The sequence below is a fragment of the Ranitomeya imitator genome, chromosome 2, assembly GCF_032444005.1.
Source record: "Ranitomeya imitator isolate aRanImi1 chromosome 2, aRanImi1.pri, whole genome shotgun sequence".
Classification (NCBI taxonomy): Eukaryota; Metazoa; Chordata; class Amphibia; order Anura; family Dendrobatidae; genus Ranitomeya; species Ranitomeya imitator.
The window spans coordinates 299,663,153-299,685,741 of NC_091283.1; the positions used below are offsets into that span (position 1 = coordinate 299,663,153).

The 22,589-nt window shown below is 47.0% G+C and overlaps 1 protein-coding gene across 2 annotated transcripts in view; it reads right to left on the minus strand.

Annotated features, from left to right (window-relative positions):
• Nucleotides 1–22,589, minus strand: part of LOC138663341 (oocyte zinc finger protein XlCOF22-like) — a 75,190-nt gene that overhangs the window by 18,970 nt on the left and 33,631 nt on the right. For both annotated transcript variants that reach the window (XM_069749517.1, XM_069749518.1), the window contains one exon: nucleotides 22,444–22,534. In XM_069749517.1, the coding sequence (XP_069605618.1) occupies nucleotides 22,444–22,534 (91 nt within the window). The remainder of the gene's footprint in view (nucleotides 1–22,443; nucleotides 22,535–22,589) is intronic.

A 22,589-nucleotide genomic window follows, 5' to 3' on the forward strand; every position in this document is an offset into this window, starting at 1 on the left:
TGCTGTGACCGCCAGCGCGGCGCCATGCGCCAGTAGTGCGCTTCCTAACCCACGTCCGGGTGCTTAGTGGTGTCTGCCAGCACGGCACAGTTCGCACTTCGGTGCTCTAACTATATCTAACAGTTACCTAACACACCCAGTTGTGGTGTTGTGCGCAGGTAGTCTGAACGGACTTCAACCCTGAGTCTTGGGATTGAGTTCGCTGACTCCTTGCTTGCACTCTTTAGTGCGGTATTGCGGACCTGTGGCTTTACAGGGTTCGCTTCCACCGCCATATAGCGCTGCCATTTACTAGCAGCAGGTTTTCACCTGCGCGGTGGACCCCGGACTGCGAACGCACCAATATTATTTCACCTTATACTTGGTGCGGTCCGCCAGTCCTAACAATACCGTTGGGAGCTTTTTGCACACGGACTCTTTTTTTGCTTGTTGTGCTGCTCTGTTTTTCTGCATATAATCAGGGTATATATATATATATATATATATATATACTGTATATATATATATATATATATATATATATATACACATATATATATATATATATATATATATATATATATATATATATATATATATATATATTTGTGTTGGGACCTGATTAGTACCTTATAATGATGATCATAGTATATTATATTGAGCCCCAAACATCTTATTTGCACAGACTCAGGTTGCATTTGATGCAAGGAAGGTGTGCGGTATAGATTACATTGGACCCCCTGGTTGAGACACAGTTCATATGCTGATATTGAATGAGGACAGGCTTACTGAAAGCCGATGAGCTGGAAGGCTGTTATGATGAGTTTTCTGAAGCGCAAATGGATTAAACAGTCTATAGGAAAATGGAGAGAGAGGAGGCACGGAAGAATGATGCCGCATCCCCCAGAACTAATCTCCCCCCGGTAAGTAGTAAAATCTACAAGATGGGATGAGATGGGTAATAAAGTAAGCGATAAGATTGGCTCTCATGGTCCCCCCCCCCCCAACGAGGAGGGGGTAGGGACAGCATATATATGAGTGAAAACCAATCACAGGACAGATGAGACCATGAGTACCTACTGGCCAGAAGAGAGAATTATGGGCATTGGTAGTAAAAGACAGAGAATAGTATTGGCTGACCTATGGAAGTGATGTGGCAAACAGAGGTGATAAAAGGTCTGGTTCAGTCCCATCAGCTCATTATAGCCTCATTCCCCTAGAGACGCCACAAGGCGAAACATGTTGGGGAGGCTAATGGCTATTGTATTTTAGATTGCGTATGACTGGTGTAGTGCTCAAAAGTGGTGCACCTATATAGGCCAGTTGCAGCAGATTGTACTATAATAAGGCTGAATAGATGAGGATGTGCCTAATTTATCAACTCACAGGAGAACAATAGTAGGTAGTTCAGCCCGATAGCATTTGTCATATGTGCGCCTGGGAAAATAGAAACATAGAAAAGTATACAGGAGAAAAGGAAAAGTTAATCTGGTTTGGAAACTAATGAAGCACTAGCACTTTAATTGAACTAAGGGGGAATATACCTGTGACTTTCTCACCAGAAAGTGTGTTTTTAAATGTGTGTCCCTTCATTATTTAAAATTAAAAATAAACCCCACAGTTATAAACACACTTAGATGAAATATAAATCTAACTTTGCCCCCTCCATGAATACTCAGACTCTTTTGAAACATTTCAGAAATATGTCATTGACAATATTACACAGGTCAGCAACATGAGATGCTCCAATTTTAAATATAACTTAATTTTCCATGAACGTCAAGATATCAAACAATTGCAGGACAATCAAAAAAGGGGAGCGTGTGAGGACACAGTATTGTATCCTAATTAAGGCTAGGTTCATATTGCGTTAACAGCAGCCCATTCAACACATGCGCTAATGGGCTGCTGTTAACGCAAGTGCTGACATTCCGTTGTGCTAGCTCAGATAGAGCTAGCAGATTCTCTATCTGCGCTAGCAGTGATGGACCCGGAAACGCTGCAGCCCGCATCCCAGGGTCCGTCACTCAATGACGGCACATCGCTAGAACACACCCATTGTGGGCGTGCGCTAGCGATGCGTCCTTCATAGGACTTAATGGCGGCGTTAACGGACTGTGTTGCACCACGTTATGCCGTGGTGTAACGTAGTCCGTCTAATGGACGCCACAGACGCAGTGTGAACCCAGCCTTATCCCCTTTCTGATCTCGGACGGTGTCATGATATGTACTTTTGCCCTGTCCTGTATTTGAATAATATGCCATTTGATGTATGTAACTGTTCTCTGGTTTCTATTAGCTGTAATTTATGTATTTTCTTGTGCTGGGAGATCACCTGTAACAATATGTCTCCTTCCCCCAATACTTGCAGCCCTCAGCTCTAATGTAATTAAGCTTTGTCAACACCACTAGTGAAAGAATAGCCATTCTTCCTCACAGCAGGTGGCTAGTCAAATGTACATACTACATAGACTACGCGGAGCCCACCAGTCTAGAATCTTCTGGTGGACCCAACCATTGAATAGAAGGTGTGACCCCTACCCCCTTCATGAGCGGATCCCAGGAGCTCAGACAATCCATTCTTATTTTGAGATCAGATGTGGGTTGATCCTTGAAGGAGAAGGAGTGGGGATTCTTAGCTGAGGCAAGACCCCACGCCCATCTGGGACTGCGGAAGCGAACGGGGCGAGACTTGAGCTGAGGACATATCACGTCGTTCGTGAGATTGTTTTGGGATCCCTTGGACTAATTGTGGACTCTGTAAATCTACCTGCATGTGTTGTTCCAGCGTTCTTGATAATAAATCTGTGGAATCATCCCTTGGCCTGTTGTCCCTTCTTGCTCTGCCGTACACCCCGTCACAAACTGGTTGGCAGCAGTGGGACCAGAGCAGAAGGAATGGAGGACAATGGCCCAACATCAGGAACCAACACCGCAGAGTACAAGAACTGGACTTTGGGGAGCCTACAATCAAAGGCCCATGAAGTAGGAGTCCGTTTTAAGGGACTCTCCAAGGAGCAGCTTATTGAGGCTTTGGAAGGAGTTCACCTGCAAGACGACGCTGAGGAAGGATCCTCACAGCAAATGGAGGAAAGACTGCAGCCGGAGGTAAATACCCAAAAAAGTTAGTGGGTTGTGTGGTACGAGGAGGAGTTGGCATTGCTGGGAGAAGAGGCCACCATAGACTTTAAGAAAGAGGCCATTCACCGAGCTCAAGAGAGGGAGAGGGAGGCCATTCACAGAGCCGAGGAGAGGGAGGCCATTCACAGAGCCGAGGAGAGGGAGGCCATTCACAGAGCCGAGGAGAGGGAGGCCATTCACAGAGCCGAGGAGAGGGAGGCCATTCACAGAGCCGAGGACAGAGCTCAGGAGATGGCATTGCTGGAGAGGCAGATCGCTTTGGAAGCAGCTAGAAGCTCCAGACAGACTCTAACCCCAGCACCCACCATGAGGGAACTCCCCAGAGTGTCCCGCAAAGACTTCAAGCCCTTTAATGAGGCTGCAGGCGACATTGAGGGCTTCTTCCAGGACTTTGAGCATCAGTGTCGATTAATGGAAGTCCCAGAAAGGGACCGAGTCCGACATCTGGTGGGGCTCTAAGAGGGTGGAGCTGCCGCAGCCTATAGAGCTATGGACCCTCAGGGGAACTGTGAGTATGCGGAGATTAAACGGACTATTCTAGAACATTATGCTGTTACCCCAGACACTTACAGGACTCAGTTCCGTACTTTAGCCTGTGATGAGGAAGTGTCTTTCAAGATGTATGCCCACAGACTCAAACAAATATGTCGTCGCTGGCTGGAGGCAGAGGAGGCCTTAACCTGGGAGACCTTCCTCCAGGTTATCCTAAAAGAGCAGTTTTACTTCAAGTGCCCTGCTGAGATCCGGGAATGGGTGCGTGAAAGGAGACCAGCCACTGTGGAGGAAGCTGCAGCTCTAGCTGATGAGGCTCTCATCAAGCCTCAGTGGAGGGTTCTGTTGGAGGATGGAGAGAGGCCTACCAGCTCCACAACACCGGTGGCCCCCTGTTCTTCTGTCCCCATTGTTCCCCGTTCCTCTAAGCCACCACCTCATGCTGATACCCGTGTAAATGTGCCTCCAGTTGCTTCTACTGCGTTTTCTGGAATACGACGAGGAGAGGAAGTAGCAGAGCGCAGGTGTTATGGTTGTGGGCATCCGGGGCATCTGCAGGCCTCATGCCCAGCCAGCCCATGGAGGAGTCATCCTCAAAACCCTACAGCACCTTCAGGTGGGGGCTGGCCTCCAGGTTCCCTTACCCCTCGCCCAAGAGGACGCCTTGGATGGAGTGAGACCCAGCACAGATGCTATCGATGTGGACAGCCGGGGCATCTGCAAGCCTCCTGCCCAGCTGTTCAAATGAGGATTAATCCTGTACCCAGTCGTATTATTAATTATGTACAGCCAAGTGCCATGGAGGACGACGTATCACCACTACGTGAGGACTGGCCTTGTGCCTCACCCACCCATGTTGCACCACTAGGAGTTTATGGTGTGCGACCTGCAGCTATGACGACTTCTGCTCATCGAGGTAAGCATTTGCAGGAGGTCGTGCTGGATGGACAGAGACTTATTGGATTTTGTGACTCAGGGGCTTTCCTCACACTGGCTGATCCCCGAGTGGTTCGGCCTGAGGCAATCCATCGAGGACCTGGGATTGTCATTGAACTGGCTGGTGGACAATGGAGGACTATTCCCACAGCCACTGTGGATCTGAACTTTGGTTTTGGGGTCAGGCGATGTGTGGTTGGGGTGATGGGTGGTCTGCCTGCAGATGTTCTCCTGGGCAATGATGTGGGAGAGCTACGATGCCAATTCGTGGCTGCATGAAGCCACATGTAAGTTACGCTCTGCCTGTGTGTACTTAACCAGCGACCTGTAGAGGTCCCTAGTACGTACACAAATTGGGAGGGGAAGGGATTGTCATGATATGTACTTTTGCCCTGTCCTGTATTTGAATAATATGCCATTTGATGTATGTAACTGTTCTCTGGTTTCTATTAGCTGTAATGTATGTATTTTCTTGTGCTGGGAGATCACCTGTAACAATATGTCTCCTTCCCCCAATACTTGCAGCACTCAGCTCTAATGTAATTAAGCTTTGTCCGGTGGTGAGCCCGCATCAAAGCCGGGACATGTCAGCTGTTTTGAACAGCTGACATGTGCCCGTAATAGGCGCGAGCAGAATCGCGATCTGCCCGCGCCTATTGACTAGTTAAATGCCGCTGTCAAACGCAGACAGCGGCATTTAACTACCGCTTCCGGCCGGGCGGCCGGAAATGACGTCATCGCCCACCCCCGTCACATGATCGGGGGTCGGCCATGCTTCAGAATTGTAACCATAGAGGTCCTTGAGACCTCTATGGTTACTGATCGCCGGCAGCTGTGAGCGCCACCCTCTGGTCGGCGCTCACAACACACCTGATTTTCAGCTACATAGCAGCGAACAGCAGGAATTTTTTTTCACCACTTAGGTAAAAAATAACCTAGTCATGTTAGGTGTCTATGAACTCGTACTGACCTGGAGAATCATAATGGCAGGTCAGTTTTAGCATTTAGTGAACCTAGCAAAAAAGCCAAACAAAGTGTGGGATTGCACTTTTTTTGCAATTTCACCGCACTTGGAATTTTTTTCCCGTTTTCTAGTACAAGACATGCTAAAACCAAGGATGTCGTTCAAAAGTACAACTCGTCCTGCAAAAAATAAGCCCTCACATGGCCAAATTGACAGAAAAATAAAAAAGTTATGGCTCTGGGAAGGAGGGGAGTGAAAAACGAACACGGAAAAACGAAAAATCCCAAGGTCATGATGGGGTTATAGATGTCTAGTTTCAGCAAGCTTGGAAGATTAGACTTATCTATATGTTGGCTTTTGAATTTATGTGTTTCTGGTTGATTAAGAAAACAGACTTTTGGGGCGTGGCCTGGAGTGAGATGTGAGCGGACGTGTGATCATACAGCTCCCGCACAGAATCTAGCCAGGACATACTTTGTGTCACTTAGAAACGCTTCATTACCTCCCTACTGTGAGGCTCAAAGTGCGGTGACCCTGTTACATCCTCTGGAAAAGCTCCTATATCATCCATGACAGGCAGAAAAGGCCTCAGAAAGAATGCCGGGAATCCGGACAAGATGGCCAAAGATGGCTCCCATGCTGCTGGTGAGGTAGACGTGGAGGAGGGGCAGGCCCGAGGTGAAAGCAGGAGGCTGAATGCTGTGAGTAAATTGCAGCGCTTTGCCAGGAGCACAGGAGGGCAACAGACTCAAGCCGAAGATGGAGGAAGAGACGTGTGTACATTGCAGAGGTATGAGAAGGTAGAGGAGGAAACTGAGCGGGGGGGGGGGGGGGGGGGAGCAGGACGACAGTGAAAGTGAAGATGGGATTCAGAGTGGCTCTCAGGGAAGAGACACAGGACATGGCGAGGTGGCTGCAGAGTTGCTGCGAAGGAAGAAGGGAGAACTGTTATTGCCGGAGGAGCTGACCTTAAAGGACGTTTTTCACGCCATAATACACTGTGACTCCTCTATCAGTAACATGGAGGCACAGCTAGGCAAGATCCAAGCTACTGTGACTAAAATGCAGCACACTATACATGTGGTGAAGAAGAGAGTGGGAGAAGTAGAAAAAAAGAGTCAGCTCTGCGGAGGACTACATAGTAGGAGATGAGAAGGAATATAAACAAATGACACTGGCCCTTACTACTGTCCATGCCAAAACGGATGACCTGGAAAATAGGTCCCGGCGCAATAATTTGAGATTGGTCGGCGTGCCGGAAAAAGTTGAGGGCAATACCCCTACGGAATTCTTTGTGAAATGGCTCTTGGAAAAGATGGGTGCTGATAAGATGTCACGGTTCTATGCTATCGAACGAGCTCACAGGGTTCCCGCACGTCCCCTCCCCCCTGGACACCCACCACGGACTGTAATAGCTAAAGTGCTCCATTACCGGGACAGAGATACCATCTTGAGGCTTGCTAGAGATCACCAGGACCTTGTGATTAATAGTTCTGCATTTTCTATTTTTCCTGATTATTCTATCGAAGTGCAAAAGCAAAGAGCTAGGTTTATCGATATCAAGAAAAGGTTACGGGAAATTGGTGTGATATATTCCATGTAATACCCTGCTAAGCAGCGGAACGTAACTGCAAATAAAGTTAAATTTTTCTCTAATGCCAAGGGTGCTCTCAGATGGCTTGACTGTAATGAGAAACAACCAAGGTTGGAAAAGGAAAGAGTCTCTGCAGACTGAAGGTTTCATGAACTGAGCGTGTTTATCTAATTTCCACTTCCGGTGGCCTCTTGGGAGGTTCTTTGTGGCGATATACTATATTAATTTTTGTTCACAAGTTTAGGACATAGTGGATCCTTGCATTGGAGGATCTGATGCGGGACTGGATATGGCAAGGTTAAGGTCGGATAAGAATAATATACGCCTGGTTTGTCTTGTTTTTTTCCAATACGGTAAAAGATATTTGGTTTTCTTTGTTACAATTTTCTTTGTTCTGGGGTTAGTTGTTGGGGGAGGGGGGAGGGTAATGGGAATGGTTTAAGTCATGCTTCTTATTCAGGTCATTTACATGTTGATACACATTTTATGTGATGTGAAAATTCGGAGTTGGAATGTTAAGAGGCCTGGCAGCTGAAGTTAAAAAACAAGCAATTTTTCAGTTTTTGCGTGCATCGAAACCAGCTTGCAGGAGACTCATGGTCCCAGACAGGATTCACACCCTGAATGGGCGTTGGATACAAGAGAGCTATCATGTTACGTACTCTGCCTATTCGAGGGGAGTAAGTATCTTGATATGTAAGGGAACGAAGTTTGAAAAGCTCAACGTGATCATTGACTCAGAAGGGCGGTATGTGTGTCTATTGTGCAAACTTTATAGTAGGCCTATAGTGCTCATATCTGTGTATGTTCCGCCGCCGTATAATAATTGTTTATGAAAATACTTGAAATTATCACGGGCTTTCCTGGAGTCCCGTATTTGGTGGTGGGTGATCTCAATAATGTACCTGACACTCATTGGGATAGAGGTAGGGGAGAGGACATAAAACCGGGGGTAACTCTACTCCATTTGGTGCTTTGTTGAGAGAAACATCTATGATTGATCTCTGGAGGGTCCGTAGATTCTCGTGCTTCTCAACGACTTTTTCTTCCTTGTCGAGGATCGATTTGGCATTAGGGGATGACCAGATGCTAAGACTTGTGACAGATGTGGGATATTTGAATAGAACGGTGTCTGACCATTCTCCAGTGTATGTCGTACTTGGTGAGCAGGGTCAGATAATGAATAACAAACCCCCTTGGCGATTAAACCCCTTTTAGCTGCAGTTAATTGATAAAGGAGGTGATCTAGAGAAAGAGCTCCAAGAGTTCTTCAGGGTTAATAGTGGTACGGCCCATGAGGGAATTGTTTGGGAGGCCATGAAAGCTTTCTTTAGGGGGGTTTGTATTAAAGGAATATCTAGGGTTCAGACGAATACTAAGCAGAAAGATCAATGGGTATTCAGGGAACTGAGAGAGGCGGAGGAGGCATTGACCTTGAACCCATCCACTCAGGCAGAGGAGAGGCTTAAAAAGGCTCAGGTTGAAATAAATGCGCTGTCCTTACGGATGGTGGAACAAAAAAAAGATGTTCCGAACTATGCAATACTTTGAAGGAGAGAGACGGTCATCTCTTGGCTTTAGTGGCTGCTGCACAGAGACACAGTGCTTATATAATTGCCTTAAAGAGAGAATATGGGCAGGAGGTTAGAGACACTGTGGGCATACTGGAGGTGATGGAGGGCTTTTATATTAATCTATATAGATCACAGGCACAGCCGACAGATACAAAGATCAATGATCTTTTGGTCAGGGCTGAGCTTCCCAGATTGTCTGCAGAGAATGAGCAATTATTGGATAGACCGTTTAGCTTGGAGGAGTTGGAGGTAGCGCTGGCCTCTATGGCTAATGAAAAGGCTCCAAGGGGCGATGGTTTGCCCGGTGAAGTATACAAAATATATGGGAAATGTTTGCTATCTGCTTTGCCGGAAGTATATAAGACAGGGTTGGATAGAGGTGAACTCCCACGGTCCATGAGGGAGGCAATTATTGTTGTGCTCCCTAAGAAAGGCAAGGACCCTACTGAGCCGGCCTCCTATCGCCCAATCTCACTGCTAATGATGGATGCAAAACTTCTGGCTAAAATGATGGCTAACGTCTTAATAAATTTATAACATCTATAGTGCATGGGGATCAGGTGGGCTTTATGCCTAACAGATCCATAGCAACAAATTTGAGGAGACTTTTTATTAACATGCAAGTGAAGGCAGATAGTCAAGGGCATAGAGCGATCTTGTCGTTTGATGCGGCCAAGGCATTCGATAGTGTAGAGTGGAAATACTTGTGGGCTACGTTGCAACACATGGGCTTTGGGGAAGTGTTTCCCAAATGGATTCAGTTGTTGTATACTGCTCCTAGGGCCACGCCACATGTTAATGGGCGGATGTCTGAGGGGTTTTCCTTGTTTATAGGCACACGACAGGGATGCCCTTTATCCCCTTTATGGTTTGCTATAACAATAGAGCCACTGGCATCAGTGATTAGAAGGGATCAAAATATTGTAGGATTTAAATATGGTATACATAAGGAAAAAGTGGCACTCTATGCTGAGGACATTTTGCTATTATTGGGAGATGCGGAGGGTTCCCTGGGGACTGTGATGAAGATTCTAGACAAATATGCCGGTATATCTGGGATCTGCATTAACTGGGATAAGTCCGTTTTGTTACCGCTAGTTGGCGGGATTGTAGGAGATCAGCCAACTACGGTTCAAGTGGTTACAGAATTCACTTACCTGGGCTTTAATAATATTGAAGATTATGAAAGACTTAATTTGAACCCGCTGCTAGGTAAATTTAAACAGAAGATTACGGCATGGAGGAAATTAAATTTAACAATGGCCGTGGCAACTAACTTAATAAAGGTGATACTTATGCCTCAGCTTTTGTATGTGCTACACAATGCACCGGTTTGGCTGACTCAAAATAGATTTTATAAAATTAACACCATTTTCCGTGATTTGATATGGAAAGGAGGTCGAGCACTTATTAAGTTAGAACTGCTGCAATGTCCAAAAGATGATGGAGGTTTGGCGGTTCCCAACCCATGGTTGTATTACATAGGGTCCCAGTCCCAGCATTTGATAGGATGGGGGGATCATGATCTTATAAGCTCAGAGGGGAAGGTTATTTCTCACGTGGTGGGGAGAGGTCCGCTGGTTAGATGAAAATCCTCCCACTAGGAAGGAATTTGTAAATAGAGTTAATTTTGTAATCCTTATGGAGCGAAGCGTATACATGAAAAGAGGCAAGATGAACCACTACGAGAATATCTGGGGGGGCTGGTTGGACTTTCCTGGATTGGCTTCCGCAGAACTCGTCAAAAATAGAATATTAGGGTTATAAAAGAGTGTACAACATTGTAATACATGGATAAGGATTGTAGAAGCGTGACGGGGTGAGGTTTTCTTGTTATGGGAGAGATGTGTTTGGTGTATTTATATTTATTAAAAAAGGGGGAAAGTATTATCATTTGTACTCTAATGCATGCTTATGTATGTAAGGTTATCCTTTCTGCTTTCTTCAATAAAAAGTATTTGATTTAAAAAAGAAAACAGACTTTTGCTCGTGTAAGACTAATATTGTTTTGCAAGTTGACATTTGATATAACATACTGTGCTGTTATTCTGGATGACTAGCGATGTTTGCTGATATGCTAATTACACATTGTCCAAGCCAGCTAGCTTCTTGGCTTCCAAAACAGAGGAGGAAAAATTATTATGCAAATAGATTACATAATCAAACAAACAATGCGAGTTGGTTGTCACCATTCTTCCCCTTATCTGTGAATGTTGTATTGAAGGACACTTGGTAATGACAGCATTAACACTTGTTAACCAGAAATTCGTCAGAAACAATGTACTTTTACATTCATGTCCATATTTGAACGGTTGTACAAAACTCTCATTAAAAATGTCAAAATACAATCAATGATAAAATGTTTTGTAAACAAATTTGGATTCCTAAATTCTGCATCTTGTGTTATTGCATCACAAAAAGGTTCTTTATTTGAATGTGTGCAATCCCTTGATTTTGCTAGAAATTATGAGAATCGAGAAAGGAAAATAAATTGTGCTAAGTTTGTAAAATCAGACAAAGTAAAATCTTTTCAGAAGCCAAAATCAAAATCTCCTAAACTAAATTATCCCCGCAATCAAATCTATGAAGTACAAAGAAAATTACATATCTAATATAATAATCCCCAGTTGGGACTTCCGGCCGCTGTCCCCGAATCCCACAAGGCACAGCGGCAGTGTCAATTGCGCACGCGCAGTTCGTGGCCGCAAGGCTCGGCTCCCCCGGTCCCGCATGGCTCAGCTCCTCCGATTCTGCATGGCTTGGCTCCCTCGATCCTGCATCGTTCGGCTCAGCTCCCCGGGTCCGCATGGCTTGGTTCCCCCCTTCACCTGGTAATAGCTCACAGTGCCCCCCCTCATACTCACCCTCCGTCATGGCTCTCCTCTCCTGTGTTCAGCGGTCACGTGGTACCGCTCATTAAGGTCATGAATATGGATGCATCTCCACTCCCATAGGAGTGGAGAACATGTTCATTACCTTAATGAGCGGTACCACGTGACCACTGAGCAGACGAGAAGAGAGCCGCCAAGACAACGGAAAAGCAGGCGCGAGGAGGGTGAGTATGATGGGGAGGGGGGCAATGTGAGCTATGCACACTACCAGGGGAAGGGGCGGAGCCGAGCCATGTGGACCAGGGGAGCTGAGAAATGCGGACTGGGGCGCTGAGCCATGTGGACCGGGGGAGCTGAGCAATGAAGGACCAAAGGAGCTGAGTCATGCGGGACCGGGGGAGTTGAGCCATGCGGGACCGGGGGACCCGAGCCATGCGGGACCGGGGGAGTCGAACAATGCGCGACCGGGGGAGCTGAGCAATGCTGGACAGGGGGAGCTGAGCAATGCGGGACAGGGGGAGTCGAGCTATGTGGGACCAGGGAAGCTGAGCAATGTAGGACCGAGGATGCCATGCATACAACAGGGGGAGCCACATACCAGGACAGGACAGGGGGAGCCACATACCAGGACAGGATGGGGAAGCCACATACCAGGGCAGGATGGGGAAGCCACATACCAGGGCAGGAAAGGGGAGCCACATACCAGGACAGGATGCCAAATACCAGGATAGGACGAGGGAGCCAAGCATAGCAGGACAGGACGGGGGAGCCACGCATACCAGGACAGGACGGGGGAGCCACGCATACCAGGACAGGACGGGGGAGAAACATACCGGAACAGGACGGGGAGCCGCACATAGCAGGACAGGACGGGGGAGCCACATACCAGGGCAGGATGGGGGAGCCACATACCAGGGCAGGACGGGGGAGCCATGCATAGCAAGACAGGATGGGGGAGCCACGCATACCAGGACAGGACGGGGAGCCCATGCATACAAGGAAAGGATGGGGGAGCCACATACCAGAGCAGGACGGGGAGCCACATACCAGGACAGGACAGGGAGCCACATACCAGGACAGGAAGCTGGAGCCATGCATAGCAGGACAGGACGGAGGAGCCACATACAAGGACAGTATGGGGGAGCCACATACCAAGGCAGGATGGGGAGCCACATACCAGGACAGGATGGGGGAGCCACACATAGCAGGACAAAACGGGGAGCCACATACCAGGACAGGACGGGGAGCCATGCATACCAGGACAGGGCGGGGAGCCACGCATACCAGGACAGGACAGGGGAGCCACGCATACCAGAACAGGACGCGGGAGCCACATACCAGGATAGGACGAGGAGCCACATACCAAGACAGGACGGAGGAGTCATATATACCAGGACGGGACACGAGAGCCATGCATACCAGGACAGGACGGGGGAGCCACGCATACAAGGACAGGATGGGGGAGCAACATACCAGGAGAGGACGGGGGAGCCATGCATAGCAGGACAAGAAGGGGAGCCACATACCAGGACAGGGAAGCCACGCATAGAAGGACAGGACGGAGGAGCCACATACCAGGACAGGATGGGGGAGCCACACATAGCAGGACAGGACGGGGAGCCACATACCAGGACAGGACGGGGAGCCACGCATACCATGACAGGACGAGGGAGCCACATACCAGGATAGGACGAGGAGCCACATTCAAGACAGGACAGGGGAGCCATCTATACCAGGACAGGACGCGAGAACCATGCATACCAGGACAGGACAGGGAGCCACGCATACAAGGACAGGATGGGGGAGCAACATAACAGTACAGGACAGGGGAGCCATGCATAGCAGGACAGGATGGGGGAGCCACGCATAGCAAGACAGGATGGGGAAGCCACATACCAGGACAGGACGGCGGAGCCACGCATACCAGGACAGGACTGGGGAGCCATGTATAGCAGGACAAGATGGGGGAGCCATGCATACCAGGACAGGACGGGAAGCCACATACCAGGACAGGACGGGGAGCCACATACCAGGACAGGACGGGGTAGCCATGCATACCAGGACAGGACGGGGGAGCCAAGCATACAAGGACAGGAAGGGGGAGCAACATACCAGGACAGGAAGGGGAAGCCATGCATAGCAGGACAGGATGGGGGAGCCACGCATAGCAGAATAGGATGGGGAAGCCACATGCTGGGACAGGACGGGGGAGGCATGCATACCAGGACAGGACTGGAGAGCCACACATACCAGGAGAGGACAGGGGAGCCATGCATACCAGGGACAGGGAGCCACGCATACCAGGACAGGACGCCACGCATACCAGGACAGGATGGGGGAACCACGCAGACCAGGACAGGATGGGGGAGCCACGCATACCAGGACTGGGGAGCCACACATACCAGGACAGGATGGGGGAGCCATGCATACCAGGACAGGATGGGGAGCCACATACCAGGACAGGATGGGGGAGCCGCACATACCAGGACAGGATGGGGAAGCCATGCATACCAGGACAGGATGGGGAGCCACATACCAGGACAGGATGGGGAGCCACATACCAGGACAGGATGGGGAGCCACATACCAGGATAGGACGGGGGAGCCCCGCATAGCAGGACAAGATGGGGGGACAATGCAAAGTCGGCTTTTACTTGAGTCATTAAGTTTACCCAGTATTCCGTGGCAAAAGTAGGTGCCTCGGCTTATACTTGAGTATATATGGTAATTCATCCAATCACCTGGAGAACACCAGAAAGCTGCTGTACAGGTGGTACTACACACCATACAGATTGTCTAAGATCTACCGCAACTCCCCAGATGTGTGCTGGAGGTGCGGAGATGACAACGCAGATAATATTGTGGCAATTGTAAGCTGACAGCGGCATTTAACCGGCGCTTCCGGCCATCGGGCCGGAAATGAGCGCATCGCTGACCCCCGTCACATGATCGGGGGTCAGTGATGCATCAGAATGGTAACCATAGAGGTCCTTGAGACCTCTATGGTTAGTCATCCCAGCTAGCTGTGAGCCCCACCCTGTGGTCGGCGCTCATAGCAAGCCTGTTATTAAGCTACATAGCATCTGATGATCGCTCCTATGTAGCAGAGCCGATCAGGCTATGCCAGCTTCTAGCCTCCCATGGAGGCTATTGAAGCATAGCAAACGTAAAAAAAAAAAAAAGTTTAAATCACCCCCCTTTCGACACCATTCAAAATAAATCAATAACAAAAAAAAAAATCAAACCTACACATATTTGGTAACGCTGCGTTCAGAATCGCTCAATCTATCAATAAAAAAAGGATTAACCTGATCGCTAAACGGCGTAGCGATAAAAAAATTAGAAACGCCAAAATTACGTTTTTTTGGTCGCTGCGACATTGCATTAAAATATAATAACGGGCGATCAAAAGAACGTATCTGCACCAAAATGGTATCATTAAAACGTCAGTTCGGAATGCAAAAAATAAGCCCTCACCCAACCCCAGATCATGAAAAATGGAGATGCTACGGGTATCGGAAAATGGCGCAATTTTTTAAAATCTTTTTTAGCAAAGATTGGAATTTTTTTTTCATCACTTAGATAAAAAAGAACCTAGACATGTTTGGTGTCTATGAACTCGTGAGAGAAGCGGTGGATGCCGCGTCGGAGAGCACTGCAGCTCCAGGAATCTTCCTATTTGCTCATAGCAGGTTTGCCTACAACAACCACGCTGAACTAATTCTGATACATGATCGTGCAGTGATTATAATTCCAATTACCGGCTTTTATTTAATAACCTCCTGTAACTGATGAAGGTCACAATTGACCGAAACGTTTTCCTGTATTTACTACAATAAATTTTTCCTGCTGCATCTTACCTAAAGTTGAGTGCTAGGTCTCTTACTATGAACTTGTAATGACCTGGAGAATCATAATGGCAGCTCAGTTTTAGCATTTAGTGAACCTAGTAAAAAAGCCAAACAAAAAACAAGTGTGGGATTGCACTTTTTTGCAATTTCACCGCAGTTGGAATTTTTTCCCCATTTTCTAGTACACGACATGCTAAAACCATTGATGTCGTTCAAAAATACAACTTGTTTGCAAAAAATAAGCCCTCACATGGCCATAATGACGGAAAAATAAAAAGTTATGGCTCTGGGAAGGAGGGGAGCGAAAAACAAACACGTAAAAATGAAAAATCCCAAGGTCACGAAGGGGTTAATGCAATAGTAATAAAGGGTTAAAAAACACACACATTATGAATAAAGTATTTTAATGAAATAAATACACACACGGGTTTTAATATCTTTATTGTACGCTAAATCCACCTGAAGACCCTCGTTCTTCTGAGAAAAAAAGAAAAAAAGGCAACAATATCCCATACCTGTCTCTAGCGTGGGAATTTTTCTGAATATTTTCCCACGCTAAAGTTCATATGAGTTTATGCCACCAGGGGGCGCATCACCGCAAGTCTACGAAGCTACGTTCCCCTGCATTTTATTCATTCCCCAGTTTTTACAGCCAGGGGCAGCTGCATTAGCATGCTCCTGGTTGTAAAATTATTTAAACCCTTCAGATGGATTTACATCATGGGACATGACTGTACGGCGGACAGGTATGGGATATTGTTGCATTTTTATTTTCCCTTTTTTTCAGAAGACAAGGGTTGTCATTTGGATTGAGCGTACAATAGAGATGTTAAAACCCCATGTGTATTTATTTCATTAAAATACTTTATTCATAATGTTTGTGTCTTTTTAACCTTTTATTACTATTGGATTAATAATGGATAGGGGTCTTATTGACACCTCTCCATTATTAACCAGGCTTAATGTCACCTTACATTAGCAAAGTGACATTAACCCTTTATTACCCCATATCCCACCGCTACAGGGGACTGGGAAGAGAGAGGCTAAGTGCCAGAATAGGTGCATCTTAAAGAGGTGCCTTTCTGGGGTGCCTGGGGGCAGATGTTTTTAGCTGGGGGGGGGGGGCAATATCCATGGTCCCTCTCTAGGCTATTAATGTCTGCCCTCAGTCACTGGCTTTCCCACTCTGGCGGAGAAAATTGCGCGGGAGCCCACGCCAGTTTTTTTCCGTGATTTAACCCTTTATTTTAAAACCAGAGGTTCCAAATGTTGCACACAGACACTTCTTACATTATTAGTGAGGAATCTGTAAAAATATAAGGGATATGAAATGGTTTACTGTATGTGACCATGTCTCATATCCTGTCGGGTTTGATAAGGAGATAGCAAAAGCCGGCAATTGAATTACCGGCTTTTCTGCTGTCTAGCGCTGTATGAAATATACCGTATATACTCGAGTATAAGCCGACCCGAGTATAAGCCGACCCCCCCCCCTAATTTTGCCACAAAAAACTGGGAAAACTTAATGTCTCGAGTATAAGCCTAGGGTGGAAAATGCAGCAGCTACCGGTAAATTTCAAAAGTAAAAATAGATACCAATAAAAGTAAAATTAATTGAGACATCAGAAGGTTAAGTGTTTTTGAATATCCATATTGAATCAGGAGCCCCATATAATGCTCCATAAAGTTTGATGGGCCCCATTAGATGCTCCATATTAAAATATGCCCCACATAATCCTGCATAAAGGGTAATAAGGGCCCCATAAGATGCTCCATAGAGATATTTGCCCTATATAGTGCTGCACAAGTGTTATGGCCCCATAAGATGCTCCGTACAGTCACTTGCCCCATATAGTGCTGCACAAGTGTTATGGCCCCATAAGATGCTCCGTACAGCTACTTGCCCCATATAATGCTGCACAAGTGTTATGGCCCCATTATAGTGCTCCGTACAGCCACTTGCCCCATATAATGCTGCACAAGCGTTATGGCCCCATAAGATGCTCCGTACAGTCACTTGCCCCATATAGTGCTGCACAAGTGTTATTGGCCCCATACAGATGCTTTGCACAGCCACTTGCCCCATATAGTGCTGCACAAGCGTTATGGCCCCATACAGATGCTCCGCACAGCCACTTGCCCCTTATAGTGCTGCACAAGTGTTATGGCCCCATAAGATGCTCCATACAGTCACTTGCCCCTTATAGTGCTGCACAAGTGTTATGGCCCCATAAGATGCTCCATACATTCACTTGCCCCATATAGTGCTGCACAAGCGTTATGGCCCCATAAGATGCTCCGCACAGTCACTTGCCCCATATAGTGCTGCACAAGTGTTATGGCCCCATAAGATGCTCCGTACAGACACTTGCCCCATATAGTGCTGCATAAGCGTTATGGCCCCATAAGATGCTCCGTACAGCCACTTGCCCCATATAGTGCTGCACAAGTATGGCCCCATAAGATGCTCTGCACAGTCACTTGCCCCATATAGTGCTGCACAAGTATGGGCCCATAAGATGCTCCGTACAGTCACTTGCCCCATATAGTGCTGCACAAGTATGGCCCCATAAGCTGCTCTGCACAGCCACTTGCCCCATATAGTGCTGCACAAGTATGGCCCCATAAGATGCTCTGCACAGTCACTTGCCCCATATAATGCTGCACAAGTATGGCCCCATAAGATGCTCTGCACAGCTACTTGCCCCATATGCTGTGGCTGCCATAAAAAAAAAAAAAAAAAAAATCACACTCACTTCTCTTCGCTCAGGACCCTGGCACTGTCACCTGCTCCTCGTGCGGCTCCGTCTTCGGCACTGACATTCAGCAGAGGGTGCGCACTGACTACGTCACCGCGCCCTCTCACCTGAGCGTCACTGCTGAAGACAGAGCGACACCCGGACCGAGGAGCAGGTGACTATAGCACAGCGCAGCGCTCCCCCTCCCCGTATACTTACCTGGTCCTGGCGCTGCGTCCCTGCTTCTTCCCCGGCGCTGCATCTTCTTCCTGTATTGAGCGGGCAGCGTTACCGCTCATATACAGTAATGAATATGCGCCTCCACCTCTATGGGAAGTGGAGCCGCATATTCATTTCTGTGATGAGCGGTGCCATGTGACCACTCATACAGGAAGAAGCTGCAGCGCTGGAAGAAGCAGGGACGTCCAGGGACCACGCCAGGAGTAGGTAAGTATAATTACACAGCCCCCGCTCCCCCTCCCCTGCCGACCCCCGGGTATGACTCGAGTATAAGCCGAGAGGGGGACTTTCAGCCCCAAAAAATGGGCTGAAAATCTCGGCTTATACTCGAGTATATACGGTATATATATATTTATATATACACATATATATACATATATATACATATCTATATATATAATTGTCTAAGGGTTTTTCTGTCCGTCTGTCTGTCTGTCCAGGAAATCCCGCGTCTCTGATTGGTCAAGGCCGCCAGGCCTCGACCAATCAGCGACAGGCACAGCGACGATGATGTCATAAAGGACGTAGACATCCCGCGTCTGATTGGTCGAGGCCGCCAGGCCTCGACCAATCAGCGACGGGCACAGTGACGATGATGTCGTAAAGGACGTAGAAATCCCACGTTTCTGATTCAGCGACGGGCACAGTATCGACGTAGATGTCATAATGGTTGCCATGGCGACGATGATGTCATAAAGGTTGCCTCGACCAGTCAGCGACGGGCACAGTCTGCCGCGAATTCTGGAATCATCATTGTCTATATACTACGTGGACATGCATATTCTAGAACACCCGATGCGTTAGAATCGGGCCACAATCTAGACCAATCTAGACCAATCTAGATTGTGGCCCGATTCTAACGCATCGGGTATTCTAGAATATGCATGTCCCTGTAGTATATGGACAATGAGGATTCCAGAATTCGCGGCAGACTGTGCGGGATTTCTACGTCGATACTGTGCCCGTCGCTGATTGGTCGAGGCCTGGAGGCCTCGACCAATCAGAGGCACGGGATTTCCAGGACAGACAGACAGACAGAAAGACAGACAGACAGACAGACGGAAAAACCCTTAGACAACGAACGCATCGGGTATTCTAGAATATGCATGTCCCCGTAGTATATGGACAATGATGATTCCAGAATTCGCGGCAGACTGTGCCCGTCGCTGATTGGTCGAGGCAACCTTTATGACATCATCGTCGCCATGGCAACCATTATGACATCTACGTCGATACTGTGCCCGTCGCTGAATCAGAAACGTGGGATTTCTACGTCCTTTATGACATCATCGTCACTGTGCCCGTCGCTGATTGGTCGAGGCCGAATCAGAGACGCGGGATTTCTACGTCGATACTGTGCCCGTCGCTGATTGGTCTAGATTGGCAATCTAGATTGCAAGTGTAATTGCACCAAGCACTATTGATGCACCCACAACACCCCCTATAACTTCCCAAATAGCTAAATGATGTACATTAAGCCCCGCCATCCCAAACACCACCCATAATATTGAATATGGTAATGTTATAACACCCCTCATGCTAAACAGCACAACATTTCCAGTTATGGCCCGTAACTCACCCCTTATTGAGGATTTATATGCCCCCAACACACTCCATAGCTGCAACAGACCCAGGCACAGACGCTGCAGGTACTTCCCATCCTCCTCTGATGATTCCCGATATCATTCTCACTGTCCCTCTAAAAGACATTCCTCCTGTTACCACCACAGACACAACTCATATAGGAGCTGCCACATATCTCAGTCCTCTAGATGGCGTTCCCCATCCACATCAAAATGGCCCGACGCATCTGAGAGTCCCGATAGGCTGGCTTGGGCACATGACAGATGCCAGCAGTCTCGTGCATGGGGGAGCTGGAGTCCTGTGTAGGTTATACACATGATCCTCCATGGCGGAAGATGTGGAGAAGGCCAAGGGTTCGTAACTGCTCATAGGCCTACTCACTTGTCTGTTGCAGACAGGGCTTTCGGCAATGAGCCACATATACCGTATATACGGTATATATATATTTATATATACACATATATATACATATCTATATATATAATTGTCTAAGGGTTTTTCCGTCTGTCTGTCTGTCTGTTTGTCTGTCCTGGAAATCCCGCGTCTCTGATTGGTCGAGGCCGCCAGGCCTTGACCAATCAGCGACGGGCACAGCATGGCGACGATGATGTCATAAAGGTTGCCTCGACCAATCAGCGACGGGCACAGTATCGACGTAGATGTCATAATGGTTGCCATGGCGACGATGATGTCATGAAGGTTGCCTCGACCAATCAGCGACGGGCACAGTCTGCCGCGAATTCTGGAATCATCATTGTCCATATACTACGGGGACATGCATATTCTAGAATACCCGATGCGTTAGAATCGGGCCACAATCTAGTATATACATATATATGTGTGTGTGTGTGTGTGTGTCAATGACATATATACATTATATATATATATATATATATATATATATATATACACACACACACACACACACACCTATACTATGTGTATATAATAATTTTATCTATTCTATTCTATCCTGTCAGTGTGGTTTTACTGTACACCGCACCGAATTGCCGGCTTTTCTATAGAACACCGCTGCACATTTGTCGCAAGTCACACGCATGCTCTGTGAGTAATCCGTATTTTTCTCGCCCCCATAGACTTCCACTGGTGGATTTTTTTGCGCAATACGCTGACAAACGCAGCATGCTGCGATTTTCTGCGCATGTAAAATACGGCAGAGAAATATACGGCAGATAGGAGCTGCCCCATAGAGAAACATTGGTCTTTGTGCAATGTGTTGTTTTTGCGCCTCTCATACATCCGTATTCCTCTCTAGTGTGACGCCGGCCTAAGCTTCATAATAGCCTCAATATTATAGGCATTATCAGCAATAATATCAACACTATTATATGCATTATGTAAAAATGGTGTCAGGTCATTAAGGGATCAGTAACCTGTCATAAGCCAATACAGATGAATATGTAATTAGAGCAACACATAAAGCCCCGCCCACAGCCCCGCCCCAGAGCACGAGAATCTCATTAACTAAAAACTACAAATATAGATTAAATAAGCTACATACTCACATAAGTGATGCAGGACAATCCCACCACAAACTATCATACCGAATGAACAGATAAAAAAAAATACTTTTTTTATACTGTTACGTCTCCAACAACAGCGTATGCATGAAGGGAGAACTCCAACAGTAAATAGGAGTTGCATTCATTTATGGTGGACTATTGGAGCTACTGTGAGTCCTGACCAGAAGATTAGAGAAAATAATATTGCTCCACATTTCAGGAGAGATTGTGCAGTAATCTGAATTACTTAGGTCCGAAACCAATGTAATTCATGACGCAGAGTGAATCCATGAAACCAGGGCTCGAGCCAACACATCTCCTGCAGGGGTGAATAAATGTATATTACAGCCATCAGCCACGCACAGCTTAGAGATACAGTATAATGTGTTTTATGTAGTTTATCACAATCTTCCATGAAATTAGTTAGTTGTAATACAAATTGAGAAGTCAGGAGAAAGGGAAATCCACGTTTGGTCCTCACTGCACATTTAATGTTGATCATAAAAGCGAAGTTTGGCCAGAAAGACTGGACCTGGTCTTGTAGGGACCATATGAGCACATTCAGCAGCACAGAAGGGAGAGAAGGAAGATTCATCCAATAAGATATCAGTGTACTAGAAAGCCAACAGCATCATTACCCTCCGCTTTCTCTTACAGGCCCATCATAATAGTTTTCTTCAAATGATTTTCTAACTTGTCAGCACATTCTACGTACGCTGTCATTTGGATTTGTAGTTTACAGATCTGGGCAGGTAACGGTCAGAGTCTACTAATCCCAGGGGGTAGGTGGATCCTCCAGGTTGTAAGTTCTATATAAAAGGGCTTTCAATGCCCAAAGTCATTTGAAGATTTTTGGGTGGAGGAGAATGTTGTGGTCTAGAGGCAAAATGGTGATCACATGATTATGATACGGCCGCACTACACCACCGATAAAGCAGCCACAGCCAGTGACTGAGAAGAATCTGTGACTTCTCTGCATTTAGTGGTCACTACTCACCTGGGTAGTCATATGTAGGAATCTCCTCTTTACACCACTCATCACCCCTCACATATGTCTCTGTAGTATTAATATGGGTCAGATCTTCACCCTGAAACAAACATTGTAAAAGTCACAGACAGAAGGAGAAGTCACATCTATGATCA